This window comes from Harpia harpyja, chromosome 9, assembly GCF_026419915.1.
Source record: "Harpia harpyja isolate bHarHar1 chromosome 9, bHarHar1 primary haplotype, whole genome shotgun sequence".
Taxonomy (NCBI): domain Eukaryota; kingdom Metazoa; phylum Chordata; class Aves; order Accipitriformes; family Accipitridae; genus Harpia; species Harpia harpyja.
The window spans coordinates 25786714-25805929 of record NC_068948.1 but is presented as its reverse complement, the minus strand read 5'-3'; the positions used below and the strand labels follow the sequence as shown (position 1 = coordinate 25805929).

The window sequence follows — 19216 nt, the reverse complement described above, 5'->3', positions numbered from 1 at the left end:
TGGTATTGGCGTCACTTTGCATGAAATACCTTCCAATCTCTTTCATAGGGAGGCGAACAAATTAGAGTGCTATTAATAACCTATGGGACAATTACAATGTTAAAAGCAGAGTGCATCAAAGGGAAAATGTCGGAAGCTGAATACAGCGGATAGAAATGGGCTGGGATATGTAATTAGGTTACACTTGCCAAGAGATGTCTCATGTCCCAGATAACCCTTTGGAAGAGTATAAAAGGTCTCTCATCCCAGTTTCCTTCATTCACTTCTCTGCTCCTATACACCTTCATTCTTGTTGCTGTAGAGGTAAGTCCAATTTTTCTATTTCTCTTGAGTTTCTTTATGAAACCAGCTACTTTCATACAAGCTTTGGTAGAATTGGAGTATGATACTCACTCCTCAACTCTGGACCTCAGTCATGCAGGAGACCAAGTTCTTGTTACCCACAAGAGCTATTTTATTAATGCAAATGACAAGTGGGATATAGACTTAGCAGGCAGAGGCTCAAGCCAAACCAAAACAACAGAACGATTGGAAAATACAGAGAGAGGACAGTCAGAGGACTTTATGGACAAGAGGGTTCGAAGTTTTCAAGTAGAAAATACTGGGGGGTCTGGGGCTGCATATGAGCAATGAATGTTTTGAGTAATTTTTCTCTGAAAAGCAAATTGCATACATCACAGATCATGGTTTTAGCGGGGGATATAAATCATCTTCCAATACCTAATCAGCATTGAAATCACTTTCATATCCCTGGAGAACTAGAAATTAGGAAGAAAATGGGGAATTCCAGAACAAATTAGAGAATGCAGATGTGCTCACATACATTGGGACCGCTGTACCAGTATGACTGTTTCTCTCTTCCCTACAGCTTTGCCGATACTCCAGAAAGATGTGCTCCCGCAGGCCCTGCCACAGCCACGAAACCTCCTGCCATAGATCCCACTCCTCCTGCCACGACTCAGGACCCTCCTGCCATTACACCATCCAGAGGCAGCCTGTGCAGAAGTACACCTACGTGACACCCTGCTGCCCCGCCGTGCAGCCCTGCTGCCCGCCTGTGCAGCCCTGCTACCCCGCTGTGCAGCGCTACTGTCCCCCAGTCCCCTACTGCCCCCAGTACACCAAGAACATCTGCAAGCTGCCACCAATGTGCCCCAAGTACTAGCAGCAGAATCCAGACCTGGTACCTGGATCCGCTGGCTCACTCCTCCCTTGGATGATCTCGATGCCTAAAGCTTGAATCCTTTGTTCTCTTTTCCCATTTTTGGTTTGCCTGAATCCTCTAATACCTCATCTGTGATTAGAATTTCCTTCAAAATATAAATCAGATCCATTTTAATTTATTTAGCATGCAAGACCCAGCTTATGTTCTTTTCCAAAAGACTGGGAATTATTTCTGCTGGCACTGACTTACACATGATGTGTCAACTTCCAAAACATGCAGATGAAACAATAAAATTTCATTTCCAAAAATAGAAAAAGTTTATGATTTGTTTATTCTTTGATGTCTTTACTTGAGAATTATCTTTACCTCTGGCTTCTTAGTCACCACTTCTCATTCTTTTCTTCTCAAACTTGCCACGAAACGCCCACATCCTAAAGTTTCAAAATGAATGAAAGCCAGTCATTCCAGATGCATTTCTGTGGCAGATGAATGCATTTATGGACAGCACACAGGGAGCTCATCTGTACCCTATTTAGCCTAGGGCTGTCTTTCTCAGCTCCCTACTTCAGCAGCACCTCATACTTCATTTGTCACTCTGACTCAGAATTACAAACATTTTGAGGTGTCTAATAAATGCAAATCGGCACCTAGAGGTCTTTTCTAACCCTCCTTCTTTCACTGAACTTCAAATTACTGTTTTCAATGAAAACTGCACACACTTAAAAATAAATGCTAAATCTCTCTCTACTTTTTACAACCTAAGACTATCCTTATCTCCCCAGTCACCAGCCCATCTAGCTGAGACATCTATTCTAGAACAGGATCACTTGCTTCCTTCTGCCAGTGCCTGTTTCTCTGCACCAGTTTCACAAAGAGCTCAACAACTAGCTTCAGCTTAAATTATTAACTTTGAGTATCTAGAAAAGGGTGAGATGAATGCACCCTGCGTGATGAAGAATTGACACAAGGGCCTTCCCCAAAAATACGGCTTTACCAACCTAGACGAACCATTTCTACTTTACCTATAACTCACAATGCTTTTCAGAAAACTGCAGGTGCGATTTTCCTAAACAAGGGCTAGCTCTAGAATACTTTTTTAAAAACTTTTTTTTTTCTGAATCATGGCCTTGAAAAATAAATAAAAAGAACCCCAACCAGAACATGAAACCATGCCTTCCCAGGATGTATTTTCAAATTCAGAATGAATTAGCATCTCACAAAACTGTTGGCAGAGTAGCAAATTTTTATTTTTTTCCCCAAATTTGACATGAAAATAAACCCTGAAAGATATGAAGACCATCTCAATAGGGATAGCTGCTCCCTTTTGAACTCGATAAGCAACTTCTAGGACCCCCTTGTTCTAGTTGCATCAGGACTGACCTATGCAATGCTTCCAAGGAGTTCCTGCAACACCCACCTGGATAAAAGTCACAGGAAAGGAACAATTACCTGTTTCATTGTCCTAAAGTAAAGTCTTGGGCCTCTGTGAGAGAAACTTGGTAGTAAACAGTGAAACACTGCAATGAGTAAAAATTACAAAACTGCTTAAGCAAGACAGGAGTCTGAAGCAATTTGGGATCTGAAACGGGATGCCAATAGGTGTTAGCTTCCCAGCACAAATCCTTCCTGCTTAGGATTTGAAATCTCCTTCTTCTAGGAGGAATGTAAACAGGATAATATTGTGGCACAAGGGAAAAACAGCTGATGGCTGGTGGACTCACAAACAGAATGAAAAACATTGGAACTGGGGATGTCCTTCTAGCATCATCTCCGGTCTTGATTAGGTGCATTTGAACTAGTTAACAGGACTTCCCTCCAAGTAGAGTCCATGTGAGTTGTGGCTATTAATTACAGTCCCTTGTGTCACGAAAAAAACATATCAATCAAAATGTGAGTCTGTCATGCAGACCAAGGGGCAGCATGCAGTGTAGGAGTCAACACTTTTGAATTGTACGTTGATGCAATACTGGTTGCCCAACGACAAATCACTTAATAACTCTAGGGTTAGGTCCATTTTTACTATGTAAATATGCAACTGCCTTCAAAATTCCCTTATAAAGCAGATTGGGAAATTCATTGCCTATTAACGCGTTAAGGAAAAAGTCATAATTGTTTTTCCTGACTGTGTCAAATCGGAAATGCTAAAAACTAGACACAGAAGATAAATATGAACATGACTACTTAATTGCCAGCATTGCCAAGAGATGTATAATTTCTCAGACAACCCTTTGGAAGATATAAAAGTTCTCCATGCCCTGTTCCTCCTTCATTCAGCATCAGCTTTAGGTGCTCTTCCTCTTGCTTGCTCCAACAGAGGGTAAGTTGGATTATATTGCTTTATCTACTATTGAGCAGCAGGAGCTCACATAGGAATTCTAGCTGACTAGTTCTGCATTTAGACCTTGCCTTTGTCTAAGAAATTTCTTATTTTTGGTGACTGAGTGCCTGAACATGTAAGCTGTACAAAGGGTGCTCACAGCAAATGGGATGACAGAAAAATAGGAGTAATTGAAGGACCAGATCTGCAAAGACACAGAGTCTTTGGGACTCAGCAACAAATTAACTCCCAAACTAGCTGGTGATGGAGGGAGAGATATCTCAGACATGTCAGTACAGTTTTAGAAGTAAATTTTTCTTTACCTTGGTAGGGAAATTCCCATCAGAGCTGGACCATTCCAGAACAACCCCCAAAAGACAAGGCAGTATCACCTTCAGGGTCAAGATATCCCATATATTACAAATCAGAGGAAAACAAAATTTCCCAGACTACTACAGAAAAAGAACCAAGGAAAATGCAGAGGGTTACAGTGGGGCAGCTGTGCCAGCTTGATGGTGTCTCTCTCTTCCCTACAGCTTTGCTGATACTCCAGAAAGATGTGCTCTCGCGGGTCCTGCCACGACTATGAGTCCTCCTGCCACAGATCCTGGTCTTCCTGCCATGGATCCCACTCCTCCTGCCACGACTCAGGACCCTCCTGCCATTACACCATCCAGAGGCAGCCTGTGCAGACGTACCGCTACGTGACACCCTGCTGCCCCCCCATGCAGGCCTATTGCCCCCCTGTGCAGCCCTGCTGCCCCCCTGTACAGCGCTACTGCCCCCCAGCCCCCTATTGCCCCCAATACACCAAGAACATCTGCAAGCTGCCGCCGTCATGCCTCAAGTACTAGCAGCAGAATCCAGACCTGGCATGTGGACCCACCGGCTCGTTCCTCCCTTGGACACTATGGCCATGGATCGTCTCATCCTCACAGAAATCCCTGGGTCTCTGCCATGTGCCTCACTGCTGGTTTGGATGAAGTGTTCCCCTAATTGTCATTCAAGGTGTCATTCTTTCTAGTTATTCAGGAAATGTCCTTTCTAATTATTCAGTGCATAATTACTGTTGGGAATCTTTCTATGCCATGCACTTCTGTTTCAGACTCATCTGGGTGTGGGAAACAATAAATCTTACAATTCATGAGACCCACATTTTCTTTCAATTTAAGTATTCACTTTTTCCTTTAGACTTTTTTTTTTTTCTGGATTCTTCAGTCAAATTTCCTCATATTCTCAAAGTGCCCCGATAATTGGTGGCCAATAACAACAATTCCCACGTTCATTTGAGAAGAAAACAGACACATTAGTAGATTAAAAAGTTCTCAGCTACCAAAAATCTACGTGGATCTAAAGGGCTGAGCAAAACAAAGCTTCCCCTTCTCGCACCAGACGATGAGCTGGTCTACACAGATTTTTGTCCCATCATTTTGAAAACAACGAGATCAAAGACAATTGAATGCAAACTCTTTTGCTTTGGAGACAAGCATAGCTCATTAAATGAAAGAGGAATAAGTAGTTCACAGTTGCTAATATTCTTACTTAATATATGCAATATTTTACTCCAAGCTCAACTTCAGAACTTGGGTATATAAATATTTTCAAATATCTTAACACTTCTGAGCCTCTGAAAACAGAAGTCACAAACTTCTTTCTCATATTCCAGTGTTGCTTGTCACTAGCGTATACTTCGAAGCAGAGAAATGGGTTAGCCCAGAGAAGGTCCATCTCATCTAAGACTCTTGTGCATTCGCACAGCATAGATCTGAACACCACCATATGTTATTATGGAGAGCTCATAAACCAAACACTGCTGAATGTAACTGAGCACATATCAACCACCACATTGCTCTCAAAATGACATTTCATCACCGTAGATTGGGCTGCCCTTATATACTCCCCTAAAAGAACTGCAAGCAATGGATGATAACTCTTCAGAGATCATGATTTCCATAGCAGGATCTGAATTTGAAAGATTCAGAAACATTTTTTGACGGGGTTTAACCTAGGACACCCCAGTTTTGGAAGGCCGTTGAGGAGGTAGAAAGATTTTGAAGGAACATTGGTGTGATGCTCCAGGCCAAAGCACAGCGGAAAGAAGAACTGTCACACAAGCACCGGTTTCACCAACTGGGCAGCTGCAGCCTCTCTTGGTTTTGGACCCATAACTGAGTCACAAAATACCCCTGAGGAATTCATGCAATCCTTCCTTGCTACCCAAAACTCACCACAAGCAATTATATTGCCTCTAGCCTAAAGAAAAGCTGTAGGACACCCGTACTTTAGAGAGAGCTTCTTGTTAGCAGTTAGCAAATTACTCTAATGGGTAACATTTTCCAAAGCTGATGAGTTATGGACTTCGTTTTCTTACGCTTGGAAGACTGAGTCAAACAGGATTATAAATCCAGCTTTAGCGCCCATAATTTTGCCACTAGTGACAGAACCCAGTATGTGCTCAAACTTCAGCTCAAGCACTCTCTTTCTCTGAATCCTTTGCTTTCCAGACACCTCTGCAGGTGAAGTCAGGTGGAAAAAGTATAAGAAATCAGTGAAGGGAAAGAGAAACCATGGAACAGGAAAACTTAACATACCCATACCTTGTACAGAGCTCATTGCCAGACATTTTTCCCTGATCTTAAGTACTAAATAACCTTTGATACATGTGGAACAATCTAATGGGGTCAGCCAAGTCATCTAGGAAGTCAAGGAACATGTGAAGAATCAGAAATACTTTATTTTTTTGCCGTAGCAGGGAAGCGAAGAGATCATGCCAGACTTTCCAGCATCATGCCATACCCATGAGTTGCAGCTGGTAATCCCTTTTCCTCTTGGCATTCAACAACACGTAAATTAAAATCCTGAGCTGTCACCTGCACAAAATGGTAGGCCTACCCCAGGAGTCAGCATTTCTGAGACATAAAGACCTTTCTGTCACTGATGCAATCCCCATTCCCCATTGGCAAGCTAATTAACACCTAGGAGATTAGTGTCAGTCTCCAGGAAATGGGAAAGAAATGCCTTCCAAAATCCTTATAGGAAATGCATTAGGGATTACATATGGGATGAAATACAGTGCGTCAAAGAGGAAACGCTAAAAATAGGATAGCACCAACATCTGCGGGATTGAGTGCGGAAATAATTAAATTGTCATTGCAAAGAGGTGTCTCATACCTGAGATAACCTTTTGGAGCCATATAAAAGATCGCTTAGTCCAGTCCTCCTCAGTCGCCTACCTTCGCTTCCAGACAATTCTCCCTGTAGCTGAAGAGGGTAAGACCAATTTTACTATTTCTGTTCATGCTGAGAGAGAAGAAACCTCCATTAAAGGTTTTTATGGACCTCCTGGGAGCTGGGACTTAGCTAAATGCCTTCTGCTTGCACCCTTGTGGTGCTCTGAGGGAGGCTCAGTGAATGGTGGATGGAGGGATGGGGATCACCAGAGAAGGTGCAGCAAAGGCAAACGAAGGGATCTTCGGGTGACACGCACTCCATGCTGTTTCACAGGGGAGGTGGAGTTTGGGAGTCACTCATGGGGCTCATTGCGTCGACTTGCAGGGACTTAGCTTCACTGAGCAATTGCCAGAGCAAGCCCTGCAGATTAGGTAGGATCGAGGGTGCATTTGGTCTGAAATAGGCAGGCAAAAAGAAAGAGAAAGAGTTTGCTGGGGATCTCAAGAAAAGTATTATTAAAAATAAAAAGGGGAGTCAATAGAAGAAGTGGATCTGGGGCTTCTCTCACCACGTTGATCTCTTGCTCCTGACAGCTTTGCCGATACTCCAGAAAGATGTGCTCTCACTGGTCCTGCCACGACTATGAGTCCTCCTGCCACGGATCCCAGTCTTCCTGCCATGGATCCCACTCCTCCTGCCACGACTCAGGACCCTCCTGCCATTACACCATCCAGAGGCAGCCTGTGCAGAAGTACAACTACGTGACGCCCTGCTGCCCCACCATGCAGCCCTGCCGCTCACCTATGCAGCGCTATTGCCCCCCCATACAGCACTACTGCCCTCCAGCCCCCTATTGCCCCCAATACACCAAGAACATCTGCAAGCTGCTGCCATCGTACCCCAAGTACTAGCAGCAGAATCCGGCCCCAGCACCTGGACCCACTGGCTTGCTCCTCGCTCAAAGCCTTGAGCTCACCTCCTTGCTCATCGCTTGCCAGCCATGCCACTTCTCTGAAAGTAAACACTTTTAAACTGGTTGGAGGGTAGCGTGGTATTAGGTTGAAGTCTCTCGGTTTAATGAGCTTTGAGCTGTTTATCTTCTTTCTGCCAATGCAAAGCACACTGTCCACTGGGAATAGTTTCATTCTTGCTTTGCTGCTTCATTCTCCAGCAACACAATAAAAATTATATTTCAACCCTACCTAACAGTTCTGGATGTTTTTAGTCACCACTCCATCATATCTGCTTGTCTGGCAGCATCTGTTTTTTCTCGTGATTTTAGAGCCATGCTTTAATCACTGGTGAAAATAGCCAAAGTAGGACGAATGCCAAGGAAACTTGAAAGTCAAGGAAAGTGCTTGCAGCATCCACCAGCAATGCCAGGAGCACTGCACTGCATGCAGAGGGCTAGGAGAAACACGTCAAGTTAATTCCTGGTGAAACCAAATATTTGCACTGAGCTCAGCAGATGCAATGGCGGTTTCAGAGTTACAGCTGGGGGCCTGGCCTGCACATTCATGTTTTTACTGCAGACGCAATCTTTAAAAACCACTGCTATATTTGGAAACAAAACAAAGCAAATCCGGCAGGGTTTGGAACCTGCCTTGGAACACTCTCAATTAAACAATTTCTACAGTGTAAAATGAGAGATTTCCCCAGCATGATTCATCCATCCCAGGGCAGGCATGGGAAATAGGCTGGATGAGCTGGGCACTGCAAGTACCTAGTAAATGACCAGTTGGTATATAAGTAATTGGAATTAGTTATGTATAGGTTACAGAGAAAATTGTCATTATAGAGGCACAGCCTGCTAAAAAGGAAAAGTTGCAAACGGGATGCAGCGAGCAATTAATTACTCACCTACGTTCAAGTTGTTGCCATTGCTAAGAGATGGCTCATTTTCATGCGACCCTTGGCAGCTGTATTAAAAACTCTTTTCCTTATTCATTCTTCACCTCTCTGCAGTTGGGTATTGAGTCAGTAAGGCTTTCTGTCCACAGGAGTGGTTTTGTCTTTGAGTGGATATGTTCACTTTCCCTTGCTGCCCTAGGCCTCCAACTTTCTATTCTGTGACTAATCATGGCACATTTTATTTCCTCTTCCTTTTCCAAGTCCCATGAAAGGCACAAAGCCTCTGAACTGGTTATGCTTTCTGCTGTGCTCAAGCTTGAAGCTCCCGTTAACTTGAGGATGAGAAATGGCAGCAACAGGGAAACAAGAATGAAGCTTGTTTCTATTTTATTCCATTCTAGTCTAGTCTATTTGATTCAATTCGATTCTAAGCTGTTGTCAGCCCTGGAGAGGTTTGACACCTGGAACATCAAGGACCAAAGCCTTTGTGAATGCTTTACCTCATTAGAATATTTCTTTAAAAGTCAGAGACCATAGACATTTGGCAAGAGAAGAAGTCCTCTATACCTAATGCTCTAAATAGCTTAGAGGAACATTTCTGCTCTGCTGAGTATGTGTTAAATAACGTAACAGTGGATTTCCACAACCAGGATAAACTGTGAGCAAACCCTTAAGGATTAATGAGGAGGAATTTGCCTTAGCTGTTTCATGGCGAGGATTGCTTCACTGCATCCGTAATTCTCAAATCCAAACAAACAGAGTGGTGTTACTCTGGGCATCTTATGGAGCCTGCTAAGTTCATTCACTCAACGCAAAATTTAATTGGGATCTTTTTGGGGGTCTAATTTGAATCTTTTCTTTTGTAAAACTCCTCAGCTGCCTATGGATCTGTCTTACTTGGCTTTAGACATCTCTGATGTTCACATCCAGCTTTAACAGCAGCAGGGGTTTTTTTGACTCAGAGGGACACTGGATGAAGCAATGCCCCAGATCCATACAAAGTCACACAGAAAACTGCCTCATTTTGAACCAACTTCTCTTACTTTACCTCACTGCTCAAGATCCCCCACATTTCTAATGTTGGAGTCTCCTGTCATTTTTCTGCAGGCTCAGAAATCCCCTCCCGGCCATCTCCCAGGTTGCTATGAGCCTCCTTTATTGTTAGCTGAGATGCAGGTACTCAGCTGGTGTAAATCTCTATCACTAATTAGATTACAGTGTGTGGCAGTGACCTAGTCTAACTGGGTCATTAGCATGAAGCCAAACTCAATAGGAAATGAAGCCTATGGTTTAGTGGACAGGAACATTGACCTTGGAAAGAGCTTGCCTGGAGAAGTGGTGACTTCACGGTCCTTTGAATTCTTCAAAGCTAGACTGGGTAGCTTTCTAAAAGCTGCCAAATAAAAACAGTAGCTACCCAACAGAAACTGACTGGAAATGGATGCTTTATGTCACCGGAAGTCAAACTGAAGTTTCACGATGACCTATGCTGTCCTCAGCATCTGTGATCTGGATCGCACTGTGGTTTTGTATGAACAGAAATGGCCTGAATCTTCTCTCCTTCACCTCAGCAGAAATCAGGATATCTCCAGTGAAACTCTGCACTGTAGGGGAGGGTGGTCAAGGGTCTTTCAGTGCTCTGCTCCCACAGATGCACAGTCCCGCAGCAGCAGTAGCAGCCCTCCTCCTCAGGGTGATCTCAGAAACAAAACATTTAATCACGTCAGTTACAGTCCCAGGTCCCATGAATTCGCTCTGACCAGAGAGAGATAATTTTTTTTTTTAAATGTAGTTTAATTTGAAACCCTAAAGGTGCTCAGGGCATCATGTGAGTCCTTCAGGCTTTCATGCAAAATAAATATTAACATCAATAATGAATAATTGCAACATGATCATTAACATCAGCACTAATGACTGCCAATGGGTGACTGAGAACTGAGCACAGAGTTATTCCAGAAATAACATCCGTAGGTGGATCTTTCATTACTCGAGGGCATACTAGAACTTAAAAAAATGGAATAGGAATTTTGCAGATCAAGTTATGCTAAGCAGAAACAGGATGTAAAAATTCCAGAAAAGTTTTGCGTTTTGCTTTTTTCTTTTATTTAAAGATGTCAAAAAGGAATTGGAAAAATATGGACTTTGATTTGACCCAAACTCTATTCCAAATTTCCATGATGAATCTGCGCAGCCCTTTGCACCTAAAATTTCTGATATTGGCAAGGACAACGGCATGTGTTTTCCCATGCATGGATGGGATGAGGCATCAAGGGATGAGATGTCAAGAACTTTCTGTTACATATTTGCCCTTCCAATGACCAGAGACTCGAAAGAAAGACATTGGGCTTCAACATTTCTACATTCAAAAACAAAACACGGAGCCATGGAATTACACTTGCTGGAATTCTATTTTTAAAAAAATCATATTGAGGAGTGACTGACATCCAGAAGGCCTCTGCACGCCTCTGGAATCCACTGCTCCTCAATCTTAGTTATGATTTTTATGTTAATTGAGCACTCACTAGCTCTGAACAAGCCACCTAACATCTCAATGTAACAGCGTTACCATATGCAAAATGAGCAGAAACATACCTTTTAAGCAGTTCACAAGCATCACAGAAGAATTAACTTGACATTAAAAAATTGTAAAAAATTTACAGAACAAATTGATAATAACACAAAATTGAGGGGTTGGTCAAAAACAATGAGGCAAAGACTAAATAGATGAAGGCACATTCAACAAATAAGTATAGGCTTAGTGTGTAAATCACGAATTGCTGTGGGGTACCTCATTTCCGGCAGGACAATTTTGAGCTAAATAAAAGGTGTTCCTGTCCCTTTGCTCCTCACTCAACTGCACCACTCAGTTGGCACGGTAAGTGTTACCTATTAGCAGTGTTCCTTGGTACCAATGGTTCTCATTTGGTTTTGGTCAAGCAATGAATTGAAATGTATCTCTGTAGGGTGTTGGAAAAGATGACCTTTAAAGGTCCCTTCCAACCCAAACTATTCTATGATTCTATGATCTACAGCTCTCTCTGAAATCCAGATTTTCCTAGCCTGTTGGTCTATTGCTTATTGCAAAAGACAGTTGGTAAGAGAGAGCACAGTGGAAAACAAGCTTCTTGGGATGGAAATTCAGGTCTTCATGGATGACCACAGGAAAGTTAGTTCCCAGGATAGTTCAAAAGATGCACAAATATTGCTCGGATAGTGACAGGTGGCTTGATTTCTCTAAGGATCTTTTTTTTGCAACTTAAGACAAATAAATAGGAAGCAGTGTGTGATATGCCTATCACCCATGGGCCTAGACAGCAGCATTTGTATGGCAAAATAAAACAGATCTATATACTTGGAAGGATGGGTTTTATCTGAAAGTACTCTGTGTTTCAGGTCCTCAGTCCTTCCAGCTTTGACTACACTACAAAAAACATGTGCTCTAGCAGATGTTGCTCTACCGGATGCTGCTCCATCGTGGAGAACAGAACAGTGTGCTGCAGCCAGCCATGCCAGAAGAACATCTGCTGCGACCCGTGCCAGAAGACCATCTGCTGCAGCCCATGCCAGCAGTCCTGCTGCTGCGACCCATGCCAGAAGCCCTGCTGTGATCCCTGCCAGCAGTCTGTCTGCTGTGACCCGTGCCAGAAGCCCTGCTGTGACCCCTGCCAGCAGTCCTGCTGTGACCCCTGCCAGCAGTCCTGCTGCGACCCGTGCCAGAAGCCCTGCTGTGACCCATGCCAGAAGCCCTGCTGTGACCCCTGCCAGCAGTCCTGCTGCGACCCGTGCCAGAAGCCCTGCTGCGACCCGTGCCAGAAGCCCTGCTGTGACCCCTGCCAGCAGTCCTGCTGCGACCCGTGCCAGAAGCCCTGCTGTGACCCGTGCCAGAAGCCCTGCTGTGACCCCTGCCAGCAGTCCTGCTGCGACCCGTGCCAGAAGCCCTGCTGTGACCCATGCCAGAAGCCCTGCTGTGACCCATGCCAGCAGTCCTGCTGTGACCCGTGCCAGAAGCCCTGCTGCGACCCGTGCCAGCAGTCCGTCTGCTGTGACCCATGCCAGAAGCCCTGCTGTGACCCGTGCCAGCAGCCCATCTGCTGTACCAAGGTGTGCCAGAAGTCCTGCTGCTGCTGTGGCCAGCAACCCTGCTACTCCTGTGGCTGCCGCCCCTGCTGCTGCTCTGGATGTCTGTCTTGCTGCTCCTACATGGTGAAGAAGCCCGTTGTGGTGTGTTGCAGCCCCATGCAAAACTGCTCTCCCATGAGGAAGTATTGCATACCCATCCAGCAGTGCTGTACCACAATCAAGAAGTGTTGCTGAGCCAACTCTGGGTAGCAAAAGCAGCTCTGCTGGCTCCCATCTCTGGCGTGCATCAAGAACAGGCACAAGGAGATGAAAACCTGCTCATTTGCTTCTGGTTCACATGACAATGGAGTAAATGCCTAGTGATTCTCTTCTTGTTTTCAAACTTAAGCTGTCTTCTTTCTGTCCTTTAATTATTGAACATCTGCAATGCACTTGAATATATCAACCATTGTATAAGGCAAAGAGCTATTAGATATTAGTGGGGCTGTTAATTCTCTCCTTGGTGTATGGGACTTGGGACACCTTTGCTGTTAACCTGATCATTCTTCATTTTCTCTCGTGACTTGTAGACAATAAAACTTAGCATTAAGCAAAACGCAAAACCTTGTCTTTTGGTTATTCTTACATTGCTTTGCCCAGAATGTGTCCTCATTCTGGTGCCATTTTCTATGCCTTCAGCCAGGCTCCTGACATGCTCCTGTGGCACCGAAGAACATAAAAGAAACAAAGATCTGCCCAGCCATGTTTCCCATTGGCATAAATTAGGTCATATCTAAAGACAGCAAGCAGAGCAGTATGATCCCTTCTTGCACCTACTGATCATCTGCCTCAGTTAGCTCGATTTTTACTATAAAATTAAATGGTTAAGGCAAATAAAACTCAAAGGACATGACTGAACGAAGCATGCATAATTCCACCATCTGAAAACACACCACTCGATAAGATGTATAGGAACTCATCCCTGATACTAGAATAGGTATTTCAGTAGGTACTGAGATGAATTCACTACTCACTGAATAGCAGGCACCATCTTCTTCCACTACCATCTTCAAAAATAAAATTTCAGAAAACAAGTTAAATCAGTGAATTATTTTTGTGTGAGCAGAGATTTTCATACACAATGTTCCTGAACTACAAGCAGTGGAATGAAACCCAGCTGTTAGCATACAACTTAAAAGCTTCATTCCTAAAATAGCACACACATGAGTCAACAGTCCCTTTTCTACCTGGCTGGGACTTCCTTTACTATTAAAAGTCAGGACTCAGCTGTGAATTGTATGTCTCAGGAAAATGCCTTGAGCACAGTCTTGATTGCTTCCCTCAACCAAATCTTCAGAGCATACACAAAGTCTGCATTAGAATAATCTTCTCTACCAGGTTAGACTCTTCTGAAAACATTACTCAGGTCTTTAGGAGTTTTTTATTAATAAGTAAATCAGGTACAATACACTGGCAGAAGGATATCCTATACCATATCATAACATACTATATCAGAAATGCATTCTGTTAAGGAATTCCTGTGAATATTAATCTCATCATATGCTGGAAAAGCTGCCATGACAGATTCCTCCCCATTCACAAAGGTACTGTAGCTCTCAAATTCATGTAACCACCATGGAAGTTTACAAAGACATCATGGCATGGCATGGCATGGCATGGCATGGCATGGCATGGCATGTAAAAGGGATTTAGTGTAGAAGATGTTATTTCTGACCCAGCTATACATTAAATGCCAGTATATTCTCAATATCTGTATAAGACCCTGATTAGCAACAGCCTTGCAGGGTTCACATCCATTTCTAAGAAAGACATGGACCTGTTGGAACAGGTCCAGAGGAGGGCCACAAAAATCATCAGAGGGCTGAAACACCTCTCCTATAAGGACAGCCTGAGAGAGTTGGGGTTGTTCAGCCTGGAGAAGAGAAGGCTCCGGGGAGACTTCACTGCAGCCTTTCAATACTTAAAGGGGGCTTTAAGAAAGTATCTTTCTTAAAGATGGGGACAGACTCTTTAGTAGGGCCTGTAGCAATAGGACAAGGGTAAATGGTTATTATAAAGGAGGGTAGATTCAGAATAGGTAGAAGGAAGACATTTTTTACTCTGAGGGTGGTGAGACACTAGCACAGGCTGCCCAGAGAGGTGGTAAATGCCCCATCGCTGGAGACATTCAAGGTTGGGTTGGACAGGGCTCTGAGCAACCTGATGGGGTGGGAGATGTCCCCGCTCATGGTGGGGAGGGGTCGGACTAGGTGACCTTTAAAGGTCCCTTCCAACCCAAACCGTTCTATGATTCTATGATTCTAACACAGGGATCATCTTGGCCAATATGGCGACAATAAAGCCTGATTAAAAGGTAATGAATGACTTATTCAGTGGATGACATGTTTGAGGGTTTACACAAAGAGGGCATTACCTCCTGCAGGCAGGTATCTGGCTATTATCACATGACCGAAACAATGCTTCCCTAGGGACAATTCCAGAAGAGACACCCAATGTCATAGGAGGTCATGTTCACATCTTGGGAAGAAACTACGTGTCCCAGCCACCAGGGATCAACTGCCACCACTCCAGCCTCACACTCAGAGTCTGCTGAACATGATGGCAGCCTTAATTTGCCATGAATAGATGCTGCATCAGCATCTTGGGACTCTCATCTTATATTGGTGTCCCCTCTCATCAGATGAAAACTCCAACACCACCTTCTTCTCACGTGGAGCTGTCCTGGCTCTACACGTGTCCACAATTCCTTCCCCCATCTCCAAGCCTATTTCATAATATCTACCTTGGCTCCAACCATCTTATCCATTCCCTCCTGACTGTTCAGTCAAGCTTTGCAAGCACAGCAGCCTTTGCCTTAGCACACTGCAGCCAAAACAACTATAAGCAATTGCTGAAAAAGTCCTGTCAAGTGTCTGAACTCAGAGCATCTGTGAGATACTAGCTGGGCTCCTGAGGTACAGGGGAAAGGCACAGAGAAATGCACTCAGGATTGGATTTCCAGTCTTGAACCTCATGCTTGCCTACAGTGACACAGAATCAAATTGTTAGTGTGATCATCACAAATACCATTAAATACAAGCTGTCTCGGTCTCACAGACCTTAGAAATAATCTCAGAAAATGGAGTGTATGGAAACAACAGATGAAAAAGCTAACGTGTGCACTACTGCTTTGAAAGCTGCTTAATTTAGACTTAATCCATCTCTTTCATGGATGAAAATGAAAAAAATTCTTAATAGTTTAGCAAAAATAAAAAGCAGGGGGTGTGAGGACCAAACACCATGGATGGAGACCCAAGAACAAGACTAAGAAAGGAGAAAATCTTCAGTCTTAACTTTGACCAGATAGCCACCTTTCAGAGGCCAGAAGAAAGGATTCACATAGACCCATAGCCTCCACTTGTTCCCCAAAATCCCAGCCAAGTGCAGAGGGGACACGAGTGGTGACAATTCCAAGTTCCAGGCATGGTTCTTCCACTGCTTCAGCACCCACTTCCCCCGGGCACATTGTTAAGTGTCTCTGTGTCTCAAGGTCATTCCTTGGGAAGTGGATAGCAATACTTTACAGCTACCTCTGGTTCCCATTAATGCAAATTCACTAGAAAATTTGCACCTGTTGTTTGTATGTACAACTAATTACAGTGCAGAATTGAGGTGGTGAGCAAACAGAAAGAGGTAAAGATTAAATACCGGAAGACACGTGAGAGGCATATACTGGGTGATACAGAGTGAAGTCAGAATTGCCAAAGAATGCCTCATTTCCAGGGGGATGTCTTTGAAGCATATAAAAGGCTCCCCATCACAGTGGTCTTCATTCACTCATCTTGACTTCTCCTCTCTTGTCCTCACTGGTCTACCGGGTAAGTCAGAGCTTACCACTTGCCTTTTCATTTGCACTCTACTGTACTTCTGTGTGCTTTTGCAGGAAGCCATCCAGGATTTCCTGTACTGTCTGGTTTGGGACCAATTTTGAGAGATTGGTTTTGGGATCCACCTGGGTGGTTTCTTTCTGGTGGAACCAGTGCTGGACAATATGCCAAATGCACCAGTGTCCAATGCAAAAATGTGGAGATCTCAGGGAGAGGCTGTTATGGGATTCTGGTCAGTAGGGACTTCCCCAGCCAGTTTGAGATGGACTTTGGGATAAGCATGCTTTAAGCTGCCTAAACAACTGGGAGATTCAGGCAGAGAAAAAAAGACTCTCTCTGTTCCTTCCAGCTTTGCCTACACTACTACCAACAACATGCCCAACGGAGGCTGTGGATGCTGCGGTGGAAATAACTACACCGTGTGCTGCTACAGCAGCCCAAAGTGCTGCAAGACACCAATGTGCTGCTCACCCATGCAGTGCTGCTGCCCCACCACCTGCTGCATGCCCATGCAGACCTGCTGCTACACCATGAACAATAACAGAGGCTGCTGCGGTGGCGGCAGCGGCTGCTGTGGCAACTAAGCCCACATGGCAAAGGACAGGCAGGGCTGCACTGCCTGCTGCTTCCCTCCTGGCTCATTTGGTGTTGGATATGGATATGGATACCGCCCTGAACGCTCTTCCTCCTTTGCTTAGAGACTGTAGATCATCTCTTCTCTTTGTCTGCCTTTAATCACCAAATGCTCGTAATGTGCTTTGAAGTTGCTACTGATCAGTGTGATTTTCCTTTGTAAGCACTAGTCCTACTGTTAATTTTTCTCTTGGTGTTTGGGATGTTTAATTCTTTTCATCACTGTTTTGCTTGAATCTGTCTGAAAAAAAATAAAGTCTGTAGTCCATGACCCTGCAAAACTCTTGGTGGTTATCTGTTTGCTAGCTGGTGAATCCAGAGTGCATCACCGCACCTATCACCTTTTCTTCGCATTTTTTTCCAGTTTTGGGATGCTCCTGCCTAAAAGGTGCTAACTAGGGGGTGGTGCCTACACAAAGAATATCATTTCACCCCTGATGCAGTTCTGAGCTTCTGCATGGGTCTATTCAAACACAAGCTGAGTGTCTGTTATTTCTGCGAGCAATATTTCTCCTCTCACTATAAAACTACAAAAAAATAGGAAGAAAATAATACATAAACTTGTGAAGGATGTGAATTTCTTCTGAAACAGTTTGACACAGGCACATCCCAACTAGGAAAGCTCCATGTATTTTAACCAGCTAGAGGTCTACTTCAGAACCTACAGGCAGTCCCTATAAATAGTTTAAGATTTAGGAGATGGAGGTCTTGCTTCTGCTAAAATGTCTGGGTTACCAGATATTGAGTTGAAGTGTTAGAACAAATGGTGAGAAACCTCTACTGTCTTCAAGGAGTGACTGGGTCAGTAAGAGTTGTACCAAAACATAGCATGCAAGATCTGCACCGCAGTCCTCATTCTGTGTCTAACTCCCTTGCGACTCTGTTTCCACACTGCTTCAGTCCCTTCTTTGCATTAAGATCCATAGCCCACTCACCAAAGAGCATTTGAGTACCTAGGTTACACAAATGGCTGGACACAATTATCATGGGTGGGAAATGCCCATCTAGATCATCAATTCTTCTTGCAGTTGCAGGATTTGCCAATGAGAACTTTCCCTCTGGAGGCACAAGTGAAGTGTTCCCCTTTGCTTCTGCCCCATTAATTCCTTGTAAATTAATCAGTTCTCATGGGCAGGCAAGTGTATGTCACCTCAGAGGAGACCTGCTGGAAAGAAAATGCCATGCGTGTTCTTCTACCCTGTCTGGAGAAGTTGCAATTACATGTGTTGCTTCTCCACCATTTCACTCAAGGAATTACTCTCATTCCAGGAAAGCCTGGAAAGGAGCTGGCTGCATTTACTGCAGGGGCAAATTGTCACTAAAATCACAATCTGCTCCCCCTTGCACTGTGCAGAAAATAAACCAAGGCCCCTGTTAGCATCTTTGGGGCTGGTAGCCGCTCATCTAGGAGGACCCCTCTTCAGAGGACCCCAGGGATCCCGGAGGGTGTCAGGCAGGAGGCAGGGAACTCGCCAGGCAGGCTCGACCATCCTCTCATTAGGCAGCACTCCTCTCAGGATAATGTGGCGAGGGCTTCAAATGAGAGCTGCAATTTTAGGCCATGGAAAAAATTCCTCCCAAATACCCTGTGTTCCTGCCAGCATTCAGCCCCACAGCAAAGTGCATTGGAGGCAGTGGCTGGCAATAAACAACCATTCATCCACCCTGGCTCAGCTGCCCAAGGCTCTGCCTTACATTGACCTTCCTCCCTTCTTTCCCTCCCAGAAAATGGTTCCACCTCAACAATATCTCTTCCTGCATCACTTCTGAGTCCCTGCCTCCCACTTAGCTCCATGACCCCAGTTAGGACCAGTTTCCTGTGCTTGTCATATCTCTTCCACCTTCATCTTCCTCTTACCCTCTCAGTCCATGCTGGGCTCCTTCATTTACCACTTCCAACACCCACAGAGTCCTGCACAACCTCCAACTCTAAACAACCCTCCCTCCCTGCTGAGGAGCTGTGCAGGGGTGGTCCTGCTTGGTGCCAGGGCTCCAGCACACAAGGGGATTTCAGCTGGATGCAATGGGAGGTAACAGGAGGGACATGCTGACTTGCAATGCATCATGCCCAGTCCCAGAGCCATGACTCCTTGCGTTGCTGCTTGCACAGGCAGTGCTGCCCCTTAGCTTTCT

At 44.5% G+C, this 19216-nt stretch overlaps 4 protein-coding genes across 4 annotated transcripts; all 4 read left to right on the top strand.

Annotated features, from left to right (window-relative positions):
• Positions 1-243: 243 nt before the first annotated feature.
• On the top strand, positions 244-1481 carry LOC128146368 (putative small proline-rich protein 5). The gene is made up of 2 exons (XM_052797661.1): positions 244-303; positions 869-1481. The coding sequence occupies exon 2, from the start codon at positions 890-892 to the stop codon at positions 1163-1165; it is 276 nt and encodes a 91-aa protein (XP_052653621.1). The 5' UTR covers positions 244-303; positions 869-889; the 3' UTR covers positions 1166-1481.
• Positions 1482-3355: 1874 nt separating this feature from the next.
• LOC128146365 (sperm mitochondrial-associated cysteine-rich protein-like) lies at positions 3356-4629 on the top strand. The gene is made up of 2 exons (XM_052797657.1): positions 3356-3482; positions 4019-4629. Exon 2 carries the CDS (start codon positions 4040-4042, stop codon positions 4334-4336), a length of 297 nt encoding a protein of 98 aa, XP_052653617.1. The 5' UTR covers positions 3356-3482; positions 4019-4039; the 3' UTR covers positions 4337-4629.
• A 2076-nt stretch (positions 4630-6705) lies between these two features.
• Positions 6706-7824, top strand: LOC128146366 (putative small proline-rich protein 5). The gene is made up of 2 exons (XM_052797658.1): positions 6706-6752; positions 7247-7824. The coding sequence occupies exon 2, from the start codon at positions 7268-7270 to the stop codon at positions 7562-7564; it is 297 nt and encodes a 98-aa protein (XP_052653618.1). The 5' UTR covers positions 6706-6752; positions 7247-7267; the 3' UTR covers positions 7565-7824.
• A 4094-nt stretch (positions 7825-11918) lies between these two features.
• On the top strand, positions 11919-13186 carry LOC128146364 (keratin-associated protein 5-1-like). Its single transcript, XM_052797656.1, has one exon. It carries the CDS (start codon positions 11937-11939, stop codon positions 12816-12818), a length of 882 nt encoding a protein of 293 aa, XP_052653616.1. The 5' UTR covers positions 11919-11936; the 3' UTR covers positions 12819-13186.
• The last annotated feature ends 6030 nt before the right edge of the window (positions 13187-19216 follow it).